The 19,388-nt window shown below is 34.9% G+C and overlaps 4 protein-coding genes across 5 annotated transcripts; all 4 read left to right on the top strand.

The window, feature by feature from the left end:
- The first annotated feature begins 2,239 nt into the window (after nucleotides 1-2,239).
- On the top strand, nucleotides 2,240-9,485 carry LOC122020522 (E3 ubiquitin-protein ligase GW2-like). 2 transcript variants are annotated; one of them, XM_042578488.1, is made up of 10 exons: nucleotides 2,240-2,556; nucleotides 2,743-2,871; nucleotides 2,966-3,226; nucleotides 3,351-3,402; nucleotides 3,506-3,551; nucleotides 3,672-3,753; nucleotides 3,848-4,007; nucleotides 4,091-4,199; nucleotides 8,578-8,644; nucleotides 8,920-9,485. In XM_042578488.1, the coding sequence occupies exons 3-10, from the start codon at nucleotides 3,035-3,037 to the stop codon at nucleotides 9,391-9,393; spliced, it is 1,182 nt and encodes a 393-aa protein (XP_042434422.1). In that variant the 5' UTR covers nucleotides 2,240-2,556; nucleotides 2,743-2,871; nucleotides 2,966-3,034; the 3' UTR covers nucleotides 9,394-9,485. The 2 variants fall into 2 exon arrangements, with proteins under 2 accessions (XP_042434422.1, XP_042434429.1); XM_042578495.1 differs by having other exon boundaries at nucleotides 2,242-2,556; nucleotides 2,743-3,226; nucleotides 4,091-4,190.
- Nucleotides 9,486-11,378: 1,893 nt separating this feature from the next.
- On the top strand, nucleotides 11,379-12,827 carry LOC122020515 (gibberellin 2-beta-dioxygenase 1-like). The gene is made up of 3 exons (XM_042578475.1): nucleotides 11,379-11,793; nucleotides 11,869-12,214; nucleotides 12,311-12,827. Exons 1-3 carry the CDS (start codon nucleotides 11,426-11,428, stop codon nucleotides 12,548-12,550), a joined length of 954 nt encoding a protein of 317 aa, XP_042434409.1. The 5' UTR covers nucleotides 11,379-11,425; the 3' UTR covers nucleotides 12,551-12,827.
- A 2,544-nt stretch (nucleotides 12,828-15,371) lies between these two features.
- On the top strand, nucleotides 15,372-16,106 carry LOC121996840 (uncharacterized protein At2g29880-like). The gene is made up of 2 exons (XM_042550972.1): nucleotides 15,372-15,422; nucleotides 15,507-16,106. The coding sequence occupies exons 1-2, from the start codon at nucleotides 15,372-15,374 to the stop codon at nucleotides 16,104-16,106; spliced, it is 651 nt and encodes a 216-aa protein (XP_042406906.1).
- A 578-nt stretch (nucleotides 16,107-16,684) lies between these two features.
- LOC121996834 lies at nucleotides 16,685-17,796 on the top strand. The gene is made up of 3 exons (XM_042550960.1): nucleotides 16,685-16,894; nucleotides 16,981-17,206; nucleotides 17,636-17,796. The coding sequence occupies exons 1-3, from the start codon at nucleotides 16,685-16,687 to the stop codon at nucleotides 17,794-17,796; spliced, it is 597 nt and encodes a 198-aa protein (XP_042406894.1).
- The last annotated feature ends 1,592 nt before the right edge of the window (nucleotides 17,797-19,388 follow it).

Below are 19,388 nucleotides of genomic sequence, written 5' to 3'. Positions count from 1 at the left end.
TATATTTAAAAATTATTATTTAAATTAATATTTAAATGCACGGATATAATTATGAGAATTAGACGAACACATATGATTGAATTTAATGTTATTCCAAATTTTCTAGGTTTATTAGTTAGTTTTAATCAAAATTGATTTATAGACAATAATAGTTCGGAATGACATGAAATCAAGTTATATATGTTCGTCTAGTTTTCCTGATTATATCAATACCTTCAAATATCAAATTGACATACTGTATTGAGAACAGTAGTGATTTTTTTAGCATTGAGAGCAATAGTGATTTTTTTAACATGAATCATTTTTTTTTGAAGACATAAAAAAGTGTCGCCCTCAATATTGTTAGGATAAAAAAAAATTACATATCTTTACAATGATATAATATTATTTACTTTAGGTCTAAGCCTCATAAATTTATTTTTGGGCTATACCCAAAATGTTTCATACTAATGGAAATATTTTTCTCTTTTAAATCTATGATAGTCTCCAGTCACTCTTGACCTGCTCCGGGCTTATGCTCTCATGAATTTGTTTTTGAATTCTATCCAAAATGTTTCATACCAATGAAAATATCTTTCATCTTTTAAATTTATGATTTTTTCTATATATTTTCAATTTGAGACTTTTATTGTATTCCTAACAAATATGGAGTATGGAAATAATGTTTGAGAGTATGGATATAATCAAGAGAATTAGACGAATACATAAAATCTTGTTGCATGTCATTCCAAGTTTTTTAAGTTCATCAATTGATTTTGATCGGTTCGATTAAAATTAGCTAATAGATCTAAAGAGCTCAGAATGACTAGAACTAGATCCTATATATTTGTCTATTTCTCTTGATTACATCTATGCTCTTAAACATCAATTTCACAAATTATATTGAGAGTAGTAATTTTTTTGAACAAAAATCAGATTTTTTTGAACACATATGCGTTAAAAAAATTATCCTTCATATGAAAATAACAGTCGAGGAGCATGGATATAATCAAGAAAGCTAGACGAACACATATGATCTGATTTTATGTCATTCTGAGATCTTTAAGTCGATAAACTAGTTTTGACCAATTTCGACCAAAATCACCTGACAAACCTAGAGTGGTCGTAATGACATCAAATTAAGCTTTATGTATTTGTCTAGTTCTCCTAATTATATTCATGTCCTTAAATATCAATTTGACATACTATATTGAGAGCGATGATTTTTTTTTATTAAAAATTAAATTTTTTGAACACATTTATATTAAAAAAATTATTGATCTCAATATGATATAGAACTAGAAAACTTTGAATGATATAAAATCGTGTTCTATGTATTCGTATTGTCCTTTTGTTTATATTTATACTCTCAAATACATATTATATCGAAGTGATATTTTTAAACACTAATCAGATTTTTCATACATATTTATATTCAAAAAATCACTGCTCTCAGTATAGTATATCAAATTGATGTTTAAAAGTATGAATATAATCAAGAGAATCGGACGAACACATAAGACCTGATTCCATGTTATTCTGAGTTATCTAGGTTTATCAACTGATTTTGATCGAAATATACTAATGGATCTAGAGATCTCGATATGGTATGGAACGAGGTCGTGTTGTTCGTCAAGTTATCTTGATTATATTTATGTTCTTAAATATTAATTTGATTTACTATATTGAAAGTAATGATTTTTAAAATACTAATTATATTTCATAATTTAAATTTAGGATTATAAATCATTTTAAATCCATTGAAAATGTCATCCGTCCGTGATTCTGCCATTTGCTGAATAATTAAAGAATATATTCTTTTTAGTATATTTTAGATTCAAATTAAAGAAAAGTGATTTTTTTTTTATGTATGTATGTATGTATTTATTTATTTATTTATTTTATTTGATGGTATTATCTATGCTAATTTATTCGCATTATATATTTTATAATTTGATTTGTTTATTTTTAGAAAAAAAAAATATCGTCAATGTACAAGATATATAATATATTGATAGCCAACTTAATGCGTTAATCGCGACAGTATATTGGAAAAGGAAGAGAGAGACGATAGAGAAAGATCAAACACCGATCGCTTGTCTTGCGTAAGATACGCTTCCCTCTTCTCCTTTCAGAGGTTCCGTCGCCATGTCCCACTTTGACGTCATGTCCAGGTTTCGTCATTGGATAACTTCCCTGAGTGGAGTGTGTGGCAAGACAGGGGAGCCGGGGAAAGGAGCGATAAGCTCGATGGCGTCACAAACTTGGAAGACTTTTTTCACTTCTCTCCCGGGCTATGGCCTATGGGTGCCCTCGCATCGCGAGAGCCTCTCCTCTCTTCGCTGGCTGCTGTGATTGTTGTTATTAGCTGATTTGCTTCCTGAATTAGATAGCCAAGATATCGAATCATTCTCTAAAACTTCTTCGCTTCGTACGGCCCCAGAGTGTTCAACCGATCCTTCCGCTTCCTCCTCGTCTCGGCTTCCTTCGTTTCCTCTCTTGTTCTCCGTGGTGTGAGGTTTTCTTTCTCTCTCTCTCTCTGTCTCGCCGTATATCCGTCGCTGCCCGACCCCGAAGGTATGCCTTATTCTTTTGTTTTTATTTTAATTCGGTTGCCATATCGGTAATATAGATCAGGGAATTGAGATGAGCCGGAGTAGATAAGCTGTTTTTTGTTTGGGGGATTAGGTTTTGTTTCTTTTCGAGGGCTTCAAGAATGATTTATGTCTGTAATAAATAGAAAAGTTGTTATTTGGCATGCAGGAATTAGTGATTTGTGATGGAGATACGGATCTTGGAAATAAGAACAAGTCTCGGAAGGGTTTCTTTCACTGTTCCGGAGTGAGGATTTGGGGGGTTCGAGTATCGTGATTTGGCACAGGAAGTGGAAAGGTGGATTCTGCGAGGGAATTCAACCGATTGGTTTCTATTTTTTTCTCGTTGACTTATCATTTTTGTATGGGATGAGGAATTTGTGAAATAATAGGAGAAAAGAGATTTTTTGGAGTTTGCTTCAATTCGTTTGGGAGCATCTCTTCCTTTGGTGGCGGGATTGATGGGGAATAAGATTGGGAAAAGGAGGCAAGTGGTGGATGAGAAGTATACAAGGCCACAGGGACTGTATCAGCACAAAGATATCGATCATAAGAAGCTGAGGAAGCTCATTCTTGAGTCCAAATTGGCACCTTGCTACCCAGGTCTCGATGACCACTCTTTCAATCTGGAAGAGTGCCCCATTTGCTTTCTGGTATCTCTCTATTCAATTTTAATTTTATTGTTGTTGTGATCTATTTAAGAAATTTAGTCTTGAAGGCGTTGTATTTTTTCTTCCTGAATCTTGGATGACTGTTAAATGTACATTTTGTGTTCAGTATTATCCAAGCCTTAACCGATCCAGATGTTGCATGAAAGGCATATGCACTGGTACTATGCAAATTTATGTTCACTGTACAATGCAATTAATTATTAAGTTTTTATTTTCTTGTATTTTGTTTAGTTGCTCTTCTCAAGTTGGTTTCTTCTGCAGAGTGTTTCCTACAGATGAAACCATCACATTCCGCTCGCCCAACACAGTATCCTTTGCCTTTATGCTAAATTTTGTCTGGTTCTAACTTGCATTTAGTTACTTATGCGATTATATTTTAATGGAGATAATCGAGTATTGGATAAATAATGTCCACTTGACTTTGAAGATGCCCCTTTTGTAAAACTTCCAACTATGCTGTGGAATATCGTGGGGCGAAGACAAAAGAGGAGAAGGGCGTAGAACAAGTTGTAAGTTTCTCAGTTTCCCTCCTGCTGTGGAATTTCAGTGTTCTATTCTACCTTTCGATGGGTTTTATTTACCAAGATTGCTGCCTAAATGCAGGAAGAACAGAAGGTAATAGAAGCCCAAATAAGGATTCGGCAGCAAGAGTTGCAAGATGAAGCTGAAAAGATAAATAAGAGACCAGATATTAATTCATCTAAAAGGATAATGACTCCAACAGATGCTGGATACCATGATATAAATAATACCTCTGCTTCTGGTCTGCTTTAGACTTGTGATTCTAATTTTATTAAAAAAAAAAATAATAAATTGCTTCATTTATCTTTATTGTTCATTAAACAGTTCACCATTCAAATATCACAAGGCAAAGTAATTTTGGTTCATCTCAAGCCTCGTGCTCTGCACTTGCAAGCATGCAGTTTCCACACGCAAGGCAGAATAGGTATGCCTGGTATGCAATTTGAGCCAATAAGTAATTGGTTGATATCATCATACAAATCTAGAGAGTGAGCCATATAGATGAGTAATACTACTTTAGAATGCATGTTGCAATCATGTTGGTTATTGTGGTTGAAAATTTACTTCTTACAATACATTTATGCATTTCTACGTTTGTTCTTTAAGATGATTGAGTTTTTATCTAGTTTGTAAATGATTTGGTATGATATTACAAATGATAGGATATGAAATGGAAATTATATTGTGGTAGAGTTTGACTCTTAGAAATATTAATTTGTTTTTAATATTTATCAAATTTTCTATTATATTACAGTAGGATTTTTTTTACTTGTTTTTTTGCTTTCCGTTGCTTCACCCACTGCATTTTGTAATCTGGATCACTTGTATGAGTATGAACATATCCTAGATGCATGATGAAGGTCCTTAAATAAAAGTACATTTGGGTTATTAGGAAATGACATGATGGATGTGCATATTAACTAGTGTTGTAAATGGCAATAGGCGGTGGCGGTGTCGTCAGTGACCGCCTACCCCCTCGGCCGCCTAGGCGGTTGAATATTGTTTTTACTATTTTTATATATAATTAACTAATATATTAACTAAAGGATAAAAAATTAAATAAAGCATCAATTTATTTTTTAAAAATACTATAAAATATATTGACTAAAAATAAAAAAAGTTAATCTAAATATTTTTTTAAAAAAATAAATAATAATAATTTTTTAAATATATATTACATTAATAAAATAATTTTAATTAAGTCTATTTAAATTATCCAATCATGGTTAAAATTATTAATCTAAAGTTTCGATTAAATCCTAAGTTAAAAAAAACTATTCTATTCGGCGATCGGCTTCGGCGTTTTGCCGTCGAACATGTTGTCGTACGCGTTGCGCCCGGACCAATTGTCGGGCCTAGGCGATGAGTCCGGAGCGTTGCACGTGCCCGGATGCATCCCCCAAGTTCAGCAACGGGCTCAGATGATTCGTGTGGGTCTGGCGATGTGTGTGGACGCATCGCCAGCAATGTGCGTTGAGTTGAGTCTGAAGCGGAAACACTGAACCACTGCCTAAACCACCGCCTTTCCCAAGGTGGTGTGGTTGAGGTCTGCCTCCTGCCTAGGCGGCCACTTCAACCGCCATTTAAAACACTGATATTATCACATTCTAAGAAAAAATTGCATAAGAAATATATAGTGATAAACAACTAATTATACAAATAACAAATGTTTGAAGGACAAGATGTAAGATGATAAAAATAATGGAACTTGCTACACAAAGCTCTTGCCATCGGGAAAGGGTCTATTGTACGCAACCTTATCTTGCTTTGCAAGAGGCTATTTCCGAGACTCGAACCTGTGACTTCTAGATCACACGGCAACAACTTTACCATTGTACGAAAGCTCCCCTTCAAGGTGTAAGATGATAGAAGCAGTAAACAATGAAACATATGCAATCTCTAATTGACTAGGATGTTTACCGGCTTAGGTAGGGTATAAGGTTTTGTTAAAGAAAATAGTCACATAAAAAACAAAAGATATTTTGATGTTTTTAGTTTTTAGTTTTTTTTTTATGCTCTCCTATATAGAGCTCATAGTTGCAAAATATATTGTAAGTACTGATATGATCATAGAACAATTGAAATCCTAAAGGACCAAGAGAAATTTTGTTTGATTCAATACAATCTAATACATTCCATGTAGAAAAAAAAAACTGTTGTCCATTAGCAATGAAGCCTGTACCATTAAACTTAATACTTTGTAAACTAAACAACTCCATATATAAAGAAAATAATGAATATTCTGTACACAATGGAAGTAGGTAGATCAGGGTGAAGAGTCTTGAAGTTGACTATGATGTAGAAGAATAAATCTTGTTTGGAAATTCAGGTATCGACAGTGAACTTTCTACTTGACTGTGAAATAAATGAGGAAATAAACATATGATTCATTGTAAATCAAGCAACTCAATATAGAAAGAAAAAGATGAATATTCTGTTACCTAATAGAAGTAGGCAGATTAGCGTGAAGAAACTTGAAGTTGATTATGATGTGGAAGAATAAATCTTGTTCAGAAATTCAGGATTTGACAGTGAACTTCCTACTTGATGTTGAAATAAATGAAGAATAAATCGTGTCTCATTGTACCTCATCCTTGACAATGAGGGTGGAATCAGCATTCAGCAGTGACTAAGAAGTCTTGATACACCAATGTCATCTTCTTCATCTTTTCATTTACCGTGATTGTTGTTTCCCTCTCTTTAGTAGCATTGATGCCGTCAAGATTCAAGAGTATACAGTGAGGGAGAAATCAACAATTATTATCATATTATAAAAGAGGAATCTAGAATGAAATGTTTTGTTCTGTCATTTCTTTTCAATATTGAAAAATAATAGTAGATATTCTTTTCAAGATGCTCTAGATATGAATTTAATTGCTTTGTTGTGATAATGTCCATATTCTTTCAAGTATATTATACATAAAATAGAATATTTATTGGAACTTTCAGTCCTTGAGTGGCCTGGTGCGACTATGAGTTTTATGATATTTGGGTAAAGGGTTTAACATATACCTTGCTTTTGTATTTGATTTGTGTATCTAAGTGTGCAAGGATTTAGATATACATACATTGAGTACCTGATGGTTCAAATTTTGTTAAAGATTGGAGAAAGGGTGGTATGCGACACTCGAAAGATTGTGGACTTAGATATTGAGTACTTGATGGCTCAAATTTCATGGAAGATTGGAGAAGGGTGGTATAGGACACTTGAGCATCAAAGTAGTTGTGTTGGAAAGTATGCAAGTGGTGCAAAAAGGATAGCAAGAAAGTGAACCAAAAGGCTTGGTGCATTTGAGGAATGAAAAGTTTGATGGCAGATTTTTGGAGATGCACTTTATAAGCTAAGCCAGAAGGATGATACAAGAAAGGAATCGAGGGCTAGGTGCATCTGATGGACGAGAAGCTTAACAGGAACTTGACAGTAGAAGGTCTCATGGCGGAAGGCAGGTGAGTTGAGAGTTGAGTGGAAATGTAGTGGGGTGTAGGTAGATCTCAAATTAGGTGAACTCAGACATTAGATGGGTTGAAGTCAACTTACTAGGCAGTCGATGCAGTTGGTTAAAAAACCTACTATTTTCGATGTTTCTGTTTGGACCAATCTACTGAGTATTTATTGTTTGAGAAATTGAAAGAATTGGTTGCGAGCCGCAAGTGATCAAGGCAGTCGGCTAATGCACCTTGAATGAAGCAATCATCATAGGAATCAATCACAAGCCACTGGAATCAGTTGGATCAGTCGATTGATAGTGAAAGATCAGATGGGAAGATCGGGTCAAGATTTCACTACGTGGAGGAGGCTTGAAAAGGAGATTCAGAGGCCATGAAGAATAGATATTAATTCATTATTTTCATTGCTATTGTTGAGCTTTATTGTAAAACTGTAGAATTCTGTCATAAGTCTCCAAAGCTATCATCCTTGACAATCTTGTAAGAGATTTCTCTACCTTCGACATTTTACCGAAGAGGAGGAAATATAGATGATTCCTAGAGTGGTCCACTTAAAGAATCATAGGTTGTGGACTAAGAGTCTGGGGGTAGCCAAATCACATTACATCGCTTGTATCTGTGTGTGGTTTGTGATTGTTTTTTTTTTTGTATTATTATTGTTTTCCACTACTAATTGTGTTTTTTGACATGTTATTCACTCTCGTGTTCACTTTCACCTCACTATCACCACGATCCAACCATTTTGTATTATTTTGCATCTTAGAATATAAAAGTATTAAGTTAGGTCTTACAGTTTTAACTGAACCTACAATTCAGGAATAGATAGAATTAGTAATTTGAAAAATTCATCAATTTGGCTCACGATATAATTCTCAGATAATCTTGCTGGTGTAGTATTTGTGTACCCAGTCCAGCTAGTTCAGATTACAGTTTGTAACGATGTGAGTGTTTGCTCTCCTGGTAATGTTTACATCAATTCTTTTCCCTTCTTTCCATTGTCAATGTAATATTTTGTTCAGATTTTATTGTTGCCATCAAGATTTGCTGAAACCAAGGCACTAATATAAGTGAAATTATAGAGAAACTAGACTTCTGCTGTAAGTCATTGAAGTCATGTCCCTGAATGATATTAAATAATTTACTAGATCATATTTCTCTCCTTTGTTGGTTATCTCTTGGAGAAAGTTGATTACACTTTTATTTTTCAATCAGCTAAGTTGTTGGATTCTTCTGGTTAACTGAAATATGCAACTCCATAGTGCGTATGACATGTCTGACAATTTATTTTTATCTTCATCCACGTTGGTAATCAAGTCATATGAAGCCTATTTGTTCATCTCTCATTTCATTACTCTGAAATGCAGGGATGACAACTTTGACCTGGATCTTGAGGACATAATGATCATGGAAGCAATCTGGCTTTCCGTTCAGGTAATATTATCCGCACGTGGAATTCAGGAAATATTTAGGTATACAGGGGACCAACTTTATGCAGATGCATATTTGAATAACTATTCTATTTTATATTCTTTCCCGAGCTTGTGAAATGTATCTCCTGTTTTACTTAGGGCTTCTTGCGTACATTAGCTTCTACAAACATGCGTCATTTGTATAAGTCTCTTGTTTTGATACAGCCATACCACAAAAAAAAGGAAAGAAAAAAAACCTCTTTGGTATCGAACTGATTGGTTGTATATTTTGAGCAGGAGCAATCATCTAAAGGTAATTCAGGTACTACAGACAGCTTCTTGCCTGGACCATCAATGTCAGTTGGGCCATGCAATGCCCATGGAGCAAATATTGTGAAACCATCTCCATCGGGTGGGCTGGCTTGTGCAGCTGCAGCCTTAGCTGAGCATCAACATATGAATGAAGGTTCATCTCTCTATATGAATATGGATGTTAAAGATGCTGCTGCAGTTTCTCTAGAGAAGAGGAGGGAAGAGGCAATTGAGGAATTTGGAGAGAGTTCGACTGAGCATTGGTCACTGGTGGCGGAAGAAGGAACCAGCTATGCTGGCTCTGATGGCACGGTTGAAGCTGGGACTACAGCAGAAAGTTTGACTATTGCTCCAGGACATATTATCCCAGAAAGCTTCGAGGAGCAAGTGATGATGGCCATGGCTATTTCACTAGCTGAGGCTCAAGCGAGGAGTAATCATGGACTGGGCTTGCTATAATTGTTTGGTGATTTCATTGTACATCTAACAAATTGTATCCTGCCACATTTGTATTTTAGGCCCCCTTTTAGTTTTCCTTTGTCGGTTGGTTATGTTCTTTCTTGATTTTTTTTTTGTAGAAACATAAAAGGAAAAAAAACAGGGCCATAATTTGTTCAAATATAATTGGAAGTGGTAAAGCGATGTGAAAGCTGCTCTTTCTTCAATTAAAGCGCATTGTTCCCGTGTAGAATGGAGCAAGGTTTAGCACCAACAGTTAAATGGTTTGACATGTAGGAAACTTTTGGTGCTTATGTGTTTTGTCACCATTTCCAAGAGAAGTGGCTGATCCCACACATGGGGTGTATCAAACAATACAAGTAATGAATAGATTAAGGCAGAAAGCTTTCATAAATAACAGCAAGTAAAAAACAATGACCTTGAACTTGCGAGCACATAATTACAGAACCAAGGGTACTATTAAGAATACAAACACATTACATTGATCCATTTTTAAGATCAAAGGGCCGCTTCTAGCAATTTCACATGGATTCAAAAATCCCTAATCTCTAATTAAAATTTTTTTAATCTATTTTATTTACTATTAGATTAAACAGCCGTTGATATCCTTGACCTATGTTCTCTAGCTAGAAATTCTTGTTTCAGTCGCTAATATATTTAATAACTGTTAATACTATTCGTTGTGTTTCTAGGAAGGATATTTTTTTTTTAAAAAAAAATTGTGAAATGAATCTAGGAAAGCAGCTCCTTGAGCATGCTCTGTTGCTCTATGATCTAGTAGTCTTCAAACCAACATAAACCAACACCAATTATGTTTACCCATTTCTAAAATTTTATCATGCTTTTTATTCCTAGTTAGATCAACAGACCCTGGAAATTATGACTAATTGATCTGTCCAATCAACTTCAATACATATCCTGAATAGTAGAGCAATTATTGATCCATCTGGAAATTAAACTATCAAAGGAGGAACTAGGTGCAAAGGCAAACCTCCACGTAGAAATTAATCATCAATAAGATGAAAATGATGACAAGGTGTCGAGGTCTCAACACTAAACTGAAAGCTGCCTTGGTTGTCATCTTCGTTCCATATTTATCCATCTTGTAAATTTGAAGGCATTGTGTCATTATCCTTCATTTACAAAACAAGATTTATCAAGAACTTTCAAATTTCATACTTATTGTAAAAAGCAAACAAGTTGTACAATTAAATTACACTGTGAATAGTGACAGGCTAACTAGTCGATAGTGAGTCTTAAATAAGATTCATGGTGTAGTCAAGTTGATATTCGAGTGATAGAGTCATTTGTAATGGTCCATTAAGGTACATTCTTCTTAAAATTAAATGTGCTCCCATCTAAGAGGTGTTAAATAATGAAAAAAAGGAGTGAAATTGCCTTTTTCTTCGTTGAAAAACATACGGTAACCCATTATTTTCAATAATTTTCCATGTTTTTTCTTCAGATTGAGTATAAGAAAAAAGTGAGATTTATCTCACCAGTAAGAAATGGGTCGCCACAAATAAATTAAAAGTTGCTATAATTAATGCGCCTAATATGCTAAATAAATAATCTGTGCTGCTTCACCTAGTCATTTAACGGTAGATTATAAATTAACAATGTAATTTACCTCTCTTTCTATAGGACGAGTTATAAATGCTACAATAAAATTAAAATATGGTTGATTAGGACTGAATAATTTATCCGGACTTGCTTTTGCCACCTATGAAACTTTCACAGAAACAGCACCTAATTTGACATGTAAATTAATTAGCGAGAAGATACATAAAAAGGGACTCAAATAAACAAGGCAAGATATTAACTTGGTGGGACGGTGATGCCATAAAAGACATTCCATCCTTATCATTTCTTTCGTAGGATAAAGAAACCAACAGAGCCACCGCCGTTGGATTGCACCTCGTTCTTTTCTTCCCTGATAAATCCAACCACCGCTTGCATTGTTCTTCTCTCTCTCTATATTCTCCTCCACCAACGCGTGTTTTCTGTGTTTTCTTCCCCAGCTTTTGCCGCCATGGTGATGTTGACCATGCCAGTTCTAAAGCAGAGCAGCTTCTGCTGCGGCGTTCCTATGATCAGCCTCTCGGAGCCGGACTCCGGGACTCTCCTCGTTAGAGCCTGCGAAGATCTCGGGTTCTTCAAGGTCACCGACCATGGAATCCCCATGGAGCTCATTGCGAGGCTGGAGGAGGAAGCCTTGCAGTTCTTTGCTCTGCCTGCGGCGGATAAGGAGCTCGCCGGAAAAGCAAACCCCTTCAGTTACGGCAGCAAGAGTATCGGGAGCAATGGAGATTTAGGCTGGGTGGAGTACCTCCTCATGGAGATCACCTCCAAGCCCCTCTCCATGGACTACCTCCAGAAGCCCTCCGCGAGCTCTTTCCGGTAGGCATGCAGTCTCGACATTAATCCATCATCTATTCTGTTGAGCTCAATTACTGATACTTCATGGTATTATAGCTCTGCTTTGAACGAGTATATATTGGAAGTGAGAAATCTAGCATGTCGGATTCTAGAGTTGATGGCGCAGGGGCTCGGCATCGAGCCAAGCGATGTGCTCAGTAAGTTGGTGATGGACGGGGAGAGTGATTCGATGCTGAGGCTAAACCATTACCCTCCCTGCCCAATCCTTCAAGAGCTCAATGGATTCATGACCGGGTTCGGAGAGCACACCGATCCACAGATCATCTCCGTGTTGAGATCAAACAACACTGCGGGGTTGGAAATCTCCTTGAGAGATGACAGCTGGGTCCCTGTCCTCCCTGATCAAGAATCCTTCTTCATCAATGTCGGAGATTCCTTACAGGTATATTTTTGGTTCACATAATTCGTGTCAGAATAATCTTTTTCTTTCTTTCTCCTCGCCCAATGTGATTATGGACCGGAGAGTGCTGTGTTTCAGGTGCTGACAAATGGGAGGTTCAGGAGCGTGAAACACAGGGTGCTGGCTAACGCATTGAAGTCGAGGTTGTCGATGATCTACTTTGGAGGTCCTCCTCCGGGGGAGAGGTTAGCTCCGCTGCCGTTGCTCATGGCGGAGGGAGAACAGAGCCAGTACAGGGAGTTCACGTGGTGCGAGTACAAGAGCTGCGCCTACAAGACTCTGCTTGCGGATAACAGGCTCGACCGCTTCCACAAGTGAGATTGCAGAGCAGAGCAGAGGTCGTGCCGAAATCCGATGATGCTTCGGAATACTTTGTGAAACGTTTATGGCTAGAGGGTTTGTTCCAAGTTCTAGGCTTATAGCATACGATATGTGTGTAGGTGAATGAACACCTTCTTTCTTCACACTCAAATAACTCGCTGCATATACGTTAACAACAGTGATGTGTCAGTAAAAGTGAGGTGGACTTGGGCTCAGACTCAATGATTCAAGTCTAGTCCTAGTAAATATCCAAAATGGTTTAATGCAAAGATTAAGCAGCAATCTTTCAATTTTATAATCCACCGAGTAAATATCACATTGTCAATAAATCACGAAGATGCTAGTAAATAATCCATATATTTCTCAAAGAATAGAACTCTCTTAAAATCCAACAATGGAGCAACTCAACGCTGGAGCAGGGTAAGGTAGTAAACTATGAACGCCAAGGCCACGGCATAGGCGGAGCCCGTGGAAGCCCCTTCCAGTGCTCCGCTGGCAGGAGCCGGAGCTGGGCTGTGCGTCGTGATGAGCTCCTGCGCGCTCGCCACGACGACTATAGTTGCAAGAAGGAACAGAGAAGGCAGCAAACGCAGGGGCGCAAATCCGGACCGAGACATCTGCGAATTCGACGAGAGATTTTGCTTGAGCGTTAGGTGGAGCACGATGCTTTTAATGAGTCTGCGACAAAAGGAGAAGCGAGCGGTGAGCGTGATTTATAGGAAGGCGGGGAGAGACATAGCCGTTGCGGCTTCGAGCGGAGCACGTTCAATTGTCAGCGCGTGGGGTCCACAGCGCTGCGTCCCGAATGTGGATGCAGCCGTTGAGGCGGGAAACCCAAGGACTCGTTGAAAGGCTTTGGTTTTCTTAGAAGCGTCGGCCTCCTTCCTCTCGGCAAAAATATAAATATGTTGTGAAAAATAGATGGAATGTAGTCTTTCAGTGAACGGTCGATAGTGATTCAATGTTTCCTTTGAAAAAGTGATAACAACTTGAATGTGAAGGGAGAAAGAATTATATCCCGGGTTTGAGTAAGTTAGTCATCATATAATAAAATTGTCAAATTAAATAAGGATTAACTTTTATGAAGATAAGAGAAATACTTTCTAATATAATTTTCTAATTTACCTCCTCTTTATAAATAAAAAGAAAAATAAGACGTCCCGAGTTTGAGTAAGGGGGGTGTATTAAAACTAGACTTTTAATGACTCTTCTAAAATTTAAAAGTCTAGAGGTATTGAAATTAGACTTTTATAAACTCTTTACAAATTTAGTGATATTCAAAATAGATTTTCAAAGAGTTATAAAAAATCATGTGGTATTCAAACTTGACTTTTAAAGACTCCATAAAAATTTAAAAGTATCCAAAATTGCAATAGATTTCCAAGGATTCTTAGAAAATTCTTTAGTATATATTTAAATGCCTTAGGTATTACTATAAAAAGTAAAAAATTGTCTTCCATTTTACCTAGAGATTTTGACAGATTTTAATCGCACTAAACTCTCTCAAGATGTCTCGGGTTGTCTCCTCTCACGGTAAAAAAACCTCCTCTCACGACAAAAAAATTCTCCTTCAAAGGTATGATTGTTACTGTTTCGATTGTTCGTCTACAATTTTTCCCTTATTTCATAACGATTGGTACTGTTTCAATTGTTCGTCTATATATCTACAATTTTTCCCATCCCGATTGGTACCATAAACATATATATCTGTCTACCGTCTCTAACACAATCTCTAACGTATACTTTTTTCAACTCTATAGGTCAACGTAAGTAAATATTGAATTATTATACGAATAGTGGAGCAAAATTTTTTGTTTGATTTCATTTTTTAATGGGTGTTTGAGTTTATTTTTTCTTTTATAAAGCACAATTTATATATGGAAAATTAATAGTAGAATTTATTATATCTCTAACTATTACTATTATATGAATAGTGGAGCAGAATTTTTTATTTGATTTCATTTTTTAGTGGGTGTTTGATTTTTTTTTTATTTTATGGAGCACAATTTGTGTATAGAAAATTAATCGTAGAAACTTCGTGTAAAATATTTTTCTTTTGTGGTTCATAGGTGGTTATTTTTGCATCATTCTAACTCAAAATCGACCTTGAAATGTTGCTGGTTTTGGATTTATATAATTTGGGAAAAATGGAGCAGCTACTCTATGTTCTGTAATTTTCAATATTCATTTTAGCAAAGAACAAAGGATCAAAGAAAATATCAATTATTTATCAATTTTTATACATGATGGCTTGCTTTTATAAACATGTGCAAATATGTAACCAAGAATGTATGAACTTTGAGGCACTAGGGAGAGCATATAAATAACATAGTATTTTATTTTCATTGAAGGAGTCAATGAAAATCTCATATAATTTAATAGTGAAATTAATAAATTAAGAAGCATTTGATTGTTGAAATTTTCTTTTTCTGTTTAATTGGTTGCATAAGCCAAACTTTTATTATAAAACAACAAAGAATATTGTTATATATGTGCTCATCCACCATTTTTCTATCTTATGCATGCTAAAGAAGTACTATCAATGGGAGATTCATAAGCAAAATATAATATATGGACTGCGGAGGAGAGCAATGAATTATTAAGACTTATGCTTGATGCTGCAATGCGAGGATGGCGTGATAGGAATGGTGTGTTGAACAAAAGAATAGTGGAAATAAAAATACTTCCCACTCTTAATGCAAAACTTGGGTGTGAAAAGACTTTTGCACAGTATCAAAGCTGTTTGAAGTGGTTCAAACAACGATATAACAACTACTGTAAGCTTATGCGCCATAGTTCTGGGTTTGGATAGGATTCTATGACAAAGAAATTCACAGCTAGTGATGAAGTATGGGAGGATTATTTTAAGGTTAGAATAATAAATTATATATTTACAAACTGTATATTTACAATTAGAATTTGAATTACACTTATGATTTTTGTTCTTTGGCAGTCTCACCCTAAACATGAACATTATCGGACTGATACTTTTGAGGATTATGAAGACTTAAGACTTGTAGTTGGGAATGGAACTGCTACAGGAAAATATGTAATTGGACTTGGAGATGACACTGATGCGAGAACCTTTGAAACAGAAGAAAATGGGGGTACTAACTTATTAGATGATTACGTGTTTGATCACAACAGTGGTGAATTCATACAAAGCAATAGGCAAGAATCTTCATATCAGCCTATATTTTCTGAGGACCTTGCTTCACCATTACCATCTCAACCTATGAGTTCTGAGGTTCCACAAGCAACTAGAAAACGAGATAGGAGCAAATTTGAAGCAAAATCAAGCACTTCAAAGAATATAGACCCAGATGTTTTAAATAGGCTCTCTTACACCATTGAGAAAGCATCTTCTAAGATTGAATTAGTTGGCATTGCAGATGATAACTGTTGGGATGCTATAAAACAAGTCCCAAACTTGGATAATCGTACTCGTTACAAGGCGCTTGACTGGCTCAATACTAGAGCAAAGAAGGTGGCTTTCTTGAAAATGACAATTGAAGAGCGTTTGGAGTGGATAGATTTTAAAATGAGTGAATGAGTAGTTTTTGGGGGCATAAATTACTAATTAATGTTAGAATTTTTATTTATAGTATTTTGAATTGGTTTCTAATTATTGAACTAGTAGTGAATTATTAGCTCTTGAATGTTTTCTAGTTCTATAAGTTTTGGATTGTTTATTGAACACATCTTTATTTTGGTTATGCATGGTATGTTTTTTTTATGATTTCGTAGATGTTCTTTCATTTTAATTGCTTGTTAATGTCAGGCATTTAAATGACAAATATCAATATGCATGAAGTAGATGAACAAATGGAAGAAGAAGAATTGTAAGAAGAGTTGCATGAAACCATTGAGTCTTTGTTGATGAAAATTTCCAAGACCCTCTATGTGTTATATCAATATATAGCAAACATACAAGACGAATATGTTCATCGTCCCTTAAATAGACAACCAATAAGTACAAGTGGATATAATTATATTCTTAGAATATTAAAAGAGAATCCAATAAACTTTCGAGAAATTTATAGAATTTACCCAGACATATTTTTAAAATTATGCAAGATCCTTAGAGAAAGAACCTCCTTACAAGATACAAGACACATCTGCGTCGAAGAAATGCTTGCCATGTTTTTACTTGTTGTTGGTCATAATACTTGGTATTGCTTGATTCGTAAAACATTTGGTCGATCACATTACAATACTAGCCAAAACTTCAACAAGGTGTTGAAAGCATTGAAGAGTATTGCATTAGATATGATGGTCAAACTTGGATCTGCAGTGCCAGAAAAAATAAGAGAGAGCACAAGATTTTACCCTTACTTTAAAGTAAGTATGAAATTCTTTTATTATTATTATTATTATTATTATTATTATTAGTGATGACGATGATGGTTATGTTATTGTTGTTGTAGGATTGTATTGGAGCTATTGATGGCACTCACATTCTAGCTATGGTGTCTGGGCAAGATATTAACAGTTATCGTAACCGTCATGGAGAAATTTCTCAAAATATTTTAGCAGCTTGTAACTTTGATTTAGAATTTATATATGTACTCAGTGGGTGGGAGGGGTCTGCCCATGATTCACTTGTGTTGACAAATGCTTTATCAAGAAATAATGGGCTTAAAGTGCCCGGAGGTATTTTTTTTGTTCTATATGTTTCTTAACTATTTATATTTTTGTAATTTTAAAGAATATATATGTTACTCATTGATTATTTGATACTACATATATATGGTTTGGCAGGTAAATATTTTTTAGTGGATGGCGGGTATCCAAATCGACGTCAATTCTTGGCTCCTTTTCGAGGTGTACGTTATCATCTTCAAGAATTCACTGGTCAGGGTCGTCACCCTGAAAATGCAAAAGAGTTGTTCTATCTTCGTCATGTTTCTTTGAGGAACGCTATTGAGAGGATATTTGGTATATTTAAATCACGGTTCAAAATATTCAAAACAGCTCCGCCATTTCCATATACAACACAAGCAGAGCTTGTGTTGGCTTGTGCCGGATTGCACAATTTTCTTCGCAGGGAGTGTCATTCTGATGAATTTTCAATCGAACTAGATAATGAAGTCCCATCATCTTCATCAGAACAAGTTTATGAAGATGACAACTTTGATCAATTATTTTCTCAAGAACAACAACGAGCGAATGCTAACTTATGGAGAGAGAGTATAGCCAATCAAATGTGGAGTGATATTGATCATGTTGTCAATAACAATTAGGTTTTTTCCATACAAGACTATCTTGGTATGTATTATTAAAAACTATTGATTAATGAATCATATATGTTGAATTGACTTGAAGAATTTAAATTTGATTTTAATAAATTGAATAGTGATTCATTCATCATTTTTCTTAAATTAAAGTTAATCTGATTTTAAGCTAAGAAGAATTCACTTATACAAATAAATAATAAAAAGTTGAAGATGTTATCGTTCATTTACTAGTTAAAAGAAATCAATAAAAAAATGACATAATTATACAAGTTACAAAATCCATGAAAATCCAGAACTCTATGAAAAATATTACGAATGTCTATAAAAATCTTGCAAAAAAAAGTCAATAAGAGTCTATGAAATTCTATTTATAAAAGTCTGTGGAATTCTATTAAAGTCAATAAAAATCTATCAACTCTATAAAAATATATTATTTTAAAAACTCATTAAAAGTCATTAGAAGTCTAGAATGAATACACCCCCTAAGAGAAAGATTTAAAGAATTTTTTTTTAATCACTTGAGCTCGAAAAATATTATGGTGAGAAATTAGAAATAAAAGTTGTAGGCGAATTGTAAATTGATCAAAATGGAAGCTTCTTCTTGTTTCACGTCAAATAAAAAAAATACACAAAACAAAATGAGCAAGTAATAATTATGGAATTATAAAATTATATTTATTTATTTAAATATTATCTCAGTGCTCTTATAATGTAAATCTTTGATAGTTTTGGTAAAAATCTAAGCCGCATGAATTCTAAACAATCAAAATAAAAATTTAAATAGGAAAACTAAAAACATATGAGCATGAATCTTCATTTTATCGAGAACATGAATGTATTTGAATGCAGCGGAATTATCATTGTTCTTCTTATAGAGCTCATCCATCCAACAATCCTACAGAAGAAGAAGAAGGAGAAGAAGGTTGGTCTTCCATCCAACAATCCTACAGAAGAAGAAGAAGGAGAAGGAGGTTGGCCTTCCGGAGGAATTAGGGTTGACGGCGCTGAAAATCCTCTTCGTCAATGGAGAATGAAGAAATGTCTCAAAGATGCCCTAATCCTATGGGGACCAACCCATTATATAGTGTACATCTATTATCAGTCCATAAATAATCATAGATGTGGGACTATAAGTTCATATATATATATACTAAATATCTATTATCAGCATATAGATGATAATAGATACGAGACTAAAGGTTCCACACATACATGATCTACATCAAATAACCGAACCTAATAAACATAAGTTAGATCACTTTAAATGGTTCAGATCGTATTCACATATGCAACTTACAAATAAGTCCACCTAATATGGATAATTATATCCAACAATCTCCCACTTGGGCTATATGTGAGTTATATGTCGAATACAAGTAAAACTTTAGTTGATATCAAACTTTATGGGTACAAGATACCCCTGCAAACAATCTGGTCCATTAACTTCATTAGTATAGGACTAAAGAGGTCATAACTACTGTATATGATCGTAACAAGCCCCAACATTAATCACAATACCAATGTCATTAATGACATAGATCAAGATATAGATGTGTAGAGTGAAAATTATATGAAATGTGATCAGTACATGTCAATTT

This window comes from Zingiber officinale, chromosome 1A (genome assembly GCF_018446385.1).
Source record: "Zingiber officinale cultivar Zhangliang chromosome 1A, Zo_v1.1, whole genome shotgun sequence".
Lineage (NCBI taxonomy): Eukaryota > Viridiplantae > Streptophyta > Magnoliopsida > Zingiberales > Zingiberaceae > Zingiber > Zingiber officinale.
The sequence above is the reverse complement of the archived record's forward strand: the minus strand, read 5'-3'. Positions and strand labels throughout refer to the sequence as shown.